The sequence below is a fragment of the Laccaria bicolor genome, genomic scaffold (assembly GCF_000143565.1).
Source record: "Laccaria bicolor S238N-H82 LACBIscaffold_23 genomic scaffold, whole genome shotgun sequence".
NCBI lineage: Eukaryota > Fungi > Basidiomycota > Agaricomycetes > Agaricales > Hydnangiaceae > Laccaria > Laccaria bicolor.
Window position 1 is genome coordinate 498,966 of NW_001889894.1, and position 4,402 is coordinate 503,367.

The 4,402-nt window shown below is 41.1% G+C and overlaps 2 protein-coding genes across 2 annotated transcripts; both read left to right on the top strand.

The window, feature by feature from the left end:
• Positions 1–1,320: 1,320 nt before the first annotated feature.
• LACBIDRAFT_303266 (uncharacterized protein) lies at positions 1,321–1,643 on the top strand (the record flags this gene model as incomplete). The annotated part of the gene is made up of 2 exons (XM_001883883.1): positions 1,321–1,338; positions 1,392–1,643. The coding sequence occupies 2 exons, from the start codon at positions 1,321–1,323 to the stop codon at positions 1,641–1,643; spliced, it is 270 nt and encodes an 89-aa protein (XP_001883918.1).
• An 87-nt stretch (positions 1,644–1,730) lies between these two features.
• LACBIDRAFT_329785 (uncharacterized protein) lies at positions 1,731–2,396 on the top strand (the record flags this gene model as incomplete). The annotated part of the gene is made up of 3 exons (XM_001883884.1): positions 1,731–2,050; positions 2,151–2,247; positions 2,325–2,396. The coding sequence occupies 3 exons, from the start codon at positions 1,731–1,733 to the stop codon at positions 2,394–2,396; spliced, it is 489 nt and encodes a 162-aa protein (XP_001883919.1).
• Between the last annotated feature and the right edge of the window lie 2,006 nt (positions 2,397–4,402).

Sequence of the window (4,402 nt, forward strand, 5' to 3'; positions counted from 1 at the left end):
TTAAAAAAAGGAACCTGTACTTGGGGGTAACCTGATGCCCTGAGTTCTGTGACAGCCTCTTTTCCTGATGTATCNCATGAAGGGTTACACATGAGATCAAATGATTGGGCTGTGATAGATGTGATGGACATGTATAACAGGGTAGTTCCCACTCGAAGCACAGGAATGAGTGGTTTCAACAGGATGTTTTTGTAAGCATATTTACCACATCTATGTGGAGATGAACAGTTAACATTCCAAGAAAACAATCTTGTAAATTGACTCACTAGAAATCTCTCCTAAAATTCACAAGTTTGACAAAGTCAGAATAAATTTTGCCATAACAGGAATTGAACTCAAGACCATAGGAACAGGTACAATGCTCTAACCAACTAAGCTATAAGGGCTTTAATATACACTAAACATAAACACTATACAACCCACCCTCGTGCCCTACGACCTGTAATGTTCCAGATCTGGCATTACCATGTCACTTTCTTTCCTTCCAACCACCACTGCCACCACAACACCACGACCACCACCCACAAGAATGACCATTCATCCATGCCACCTTGTACCTGTGCCGATGACAAGGCCTTGCAAAGTGGCCACCTATGTGCCCACACACCAGTCTGCAAACAAGGACCATTGAACGGAGGTCTTTATTGTCCCCCTGGAATTCTTGCTGAGCTCACCAAGAAATACTACCAAGTAGAAGAATGAGCAAAGAGTGAACCCACCCAATGGTCTATACTTGTAAACAAAGGTGACCAGGTCTTGAAGATGCATTTTTGTAACTGATCCGCCATAGCTCTCAGCATCTTTAGGGTGTCGTATATCGTTTGTGAGGCTGGGACTGTGACACATGCATGTTCGACTCACTCTTTGCTCATTCTTCTACTTGGTAGTATTTCTCTTTTCTCGTGTGGATTGTCATGCTTCAACAAACAAATGATCAGGGTTAAAAAGTTTGTTGTTGATATGGCTCTATGCTTTGTGCTTTGAAATAACCTACTGCAGCCTAAGGAGGAACTTGAGGACCAGAAAGGCCACCATTCAGATACCATCAAGGCTGAATTCCATCAGGATGTGAAGGCCCACTATGCTTTAAAAGGGGAGCCAGAAGACCAGAAATACATTATCAAGGTGCTTCCTTACCCTCTCAGCATCTTATTGTTAGAGCAGTTGACAAACTGACTTGGATGTAGGGTGACGATAAGTCAGCTTTGTCCACTGGTGTACCAGTGGACACATATAGAACTGCCACATGCATAGTTGATTCATGGTAAAAGCAGGAAACCGATTTGATACCTGGTCCACAGGGGTCAGCTCCTGCATTCGATGATGAAAAACTTTCTGGTAAGTTATCATTTAGCTCTGAGGTTATGTCTAAACAATAACAACTCTTTCAGATTGGTCCTGTTGAGGACCCATATGAGGCTGAGACTCATCTTCAAGTTTTGGAAAATGTTGACCATGCCTTTCAAGGTGAACATCTCAAACCACATTCAGCTGTTGCTGTCAAGGAAGAATTGTGGGATGATATTTCCTGTGTTTGGAATTTGACAGTGTCTTGTTGCTGTCTGCAGCTGAAGTTTGTCAATGGTGGGCCTTGGAGGCAGACCCAATCTGAGCAAACTCTATATATGAAGTTGAGGAGATGAACAAAAAGGTTGAGTCTTGGTGCATGTTTGTCATTTTTTTGCTTGTATATTTGTTTTGGTCAAGCTGATATTTGCTGCTAGCCCAAAATGAAGAAACAAGAAGATCTTGTGATGGGAGTGACCAGTAGACATCTCCTTGCTGCCAGAATTCATTTTTTAGATGTCAACCTTGAGGATGAAATCAAGGATGTCATGGTTTCACATAAGTTCATGGTGATGAGGTTTGGTGGCAGCACGCAAGAGATCACTCCGAATATATCAAAGGTGAACTTTGACAAACATGGTTTTGACAACTTCATGTACTGCAATTTTTGGACACTCACTCAATGGCACCAGAGGTTCCAGAGGTGGGTGGCCTTTTTTTCAACCCTGATCATTGGAGGTGGTGTTGTTCATTTCATTCTTAGGTGTGTGACTTCTAATTCCCCAGATAGAAAACCCCCCCCAAATCACTTTTCCTTTCTTGCAATATTTCTCATTGAGGGTAAACACTTTTTGTGCTCCCAGCCAACTGCTCAGTAGTGGTTGGACTTTGCAAAAGAATGTCTTCATGTCAAATTATGGGCTACATTGGACATTCACAACACCAACACATGATTGCAGGGTGAGGCTCATGATGAGGAATTGTAGGCCACAAAGCTTGATCAGCAGGATGAATGCTAGATGACATGGTCTTCATAGGCAAGGTTGCTGGCAGAATTTGGAAATAAGGACATTACACTGTTGGTCTTGTCATATGTTGTGATTGTATGATTGAGCAGTGATATACCAGGCTCAAACACCTCATTTGTTGGATATCAAACTTAACATGCAAAATCACAAGGTGGTTACAAATACTAGTCTTGAAGTATCAATAAAGGTTATATAAAAGGATCAATATGACTATGAGTGTAAATCTGGTGCAAGCATGAATGGGGTAGTGGTAACCTAGGTTGTTAAGATTTTCAAAAGTGTCGTGTTTTTTTTTGTTTTTTGTATTTTTCTCCATGAAAACAACACCAAATAATATGATTTCAACACATTTACAAAGCTAAGAGAAAGGGCTACAACAATTGTATCATGTGAAATTTGACCCAAAAAGGAAGGTACATACCCTAAAAGGGATAATAACACTGATACACTACAAAAGTCAAATTATATACACACAGAATCTGGTGGAATGCAGCCCCATTCCAGAGGATTCTGGTCCATTCCTGTGGAATCCAGTGGAATGGGCCCATTCCTGCAGGAATATGTAGGGCATCATAAAGTAAAGCATGGAATCCCTTGGAATAGTCCATGGGACAGTCATGGAATGGTATGGAATCCAGAGATATAGTTGGAATGGTCCATATGAATTCCATCCTCATTCCATGGTAGGAATTTATGGAATCTACCCATTCCATGATAGGAATCCATAGAATTTACCTGTTCCATCCTCACTCCATACCATTCAATATGGACATATCAGGGAGTGTAAATTACTGATTCCATTGATTAACCCTGACCCTTTCCTGCTTCATCAATCAACTATAAATGTAACACTGTTGCCTTGTACAGGGGTGTGTGCTATTAGGCAGAGCAGGAACAGGGATTTGTTGGAGCAAGTAACAAACACAAATGAGTCAGTTTTATTAGCAGAAAGTTCAATAGCTGTTTCTCACATTTGAAGGTGATGCAGAGTGAGATGTCATGGGTTGTGTTTGACCTTGGTGGGGTGTGGTATGGAGTGGTGTTGGTGGGCCATTGTTGATGTTGGTGGGGGTTGGTATGCCATTGTCAACTGTTGTTGTTGTCCATTGTCATCATTGTGGTCCATTGTCATCATTGTGATCCATTATTATTGTTGCCTGTTGTCATCGTCAATTGTTGTTGTTATTGCCTGTTGCCATTGTTGTTCAATGACAGTTCACATTCTGCAATGATTCAGCAAGTTCCGATGGTTTAGATGAGAAACAAACATTTTTGAACCATTTGTGAACTGTTTGCTGAATCATTCACCCTGGTGCTTGGAAGTCCAGTCTCAAGACTGCAAAAAGACTGCAACTGGACTGGACCAAGACTGCAAAAGACTGGACCTGCAGTCTTGGTCTTGCAGATTTGAGATTAAAAGACCGCAAAAAGACCGGTTAACGTGGACCGGTCTGGTCGGTTAAGACCGGTCTTTTGTACCTACATAATAACCCTTCAAAACGCACCTAAGATCATATTTTTAGGCCAAAAACTGACAAAGATACATATACAATAGTAAAATATTTCATGAAAATAGTAGATGTACCTTGATATTTTTGTAGATACATCAATTCTCAACGGAATTTAACGTTCTTGCACTCGTTTTGAAGCTACAAAGAATCTCAATAAATCTACCAACTCACAATTGCAAATATAATTGCATATGTAGTTGAAAAACTGGTCTTGAACCGGTTGTAACCAGTTTGGACCAAGACTGGTCCAAAGACCGAAAAAGACCGCAGTCTTGCAAAAGACCGGTCCTGGTCTGGTCTTTTGAGGTTTTAGGAATTGTGTGGACCGGTCTGGGTCTCGGTCTTTTCATTTTGGGCCAAAAAACCGGACTGGACTGGACTTTCAAGCACTAATTCACCCTGACTCCCCCTAATACTAAATATGTGAGTCCAAGTCAAAACTCTCATGGTTGCCTAATCAAGTTCACATTGATGCATCAAATCTGTTCGCCTCTGTCTCAACCATGATGCATACACCTGAACTATGGAGGTCAAAACTGAAGATGAGAAACCTTCAATATCAAAAAGTTTGGGATC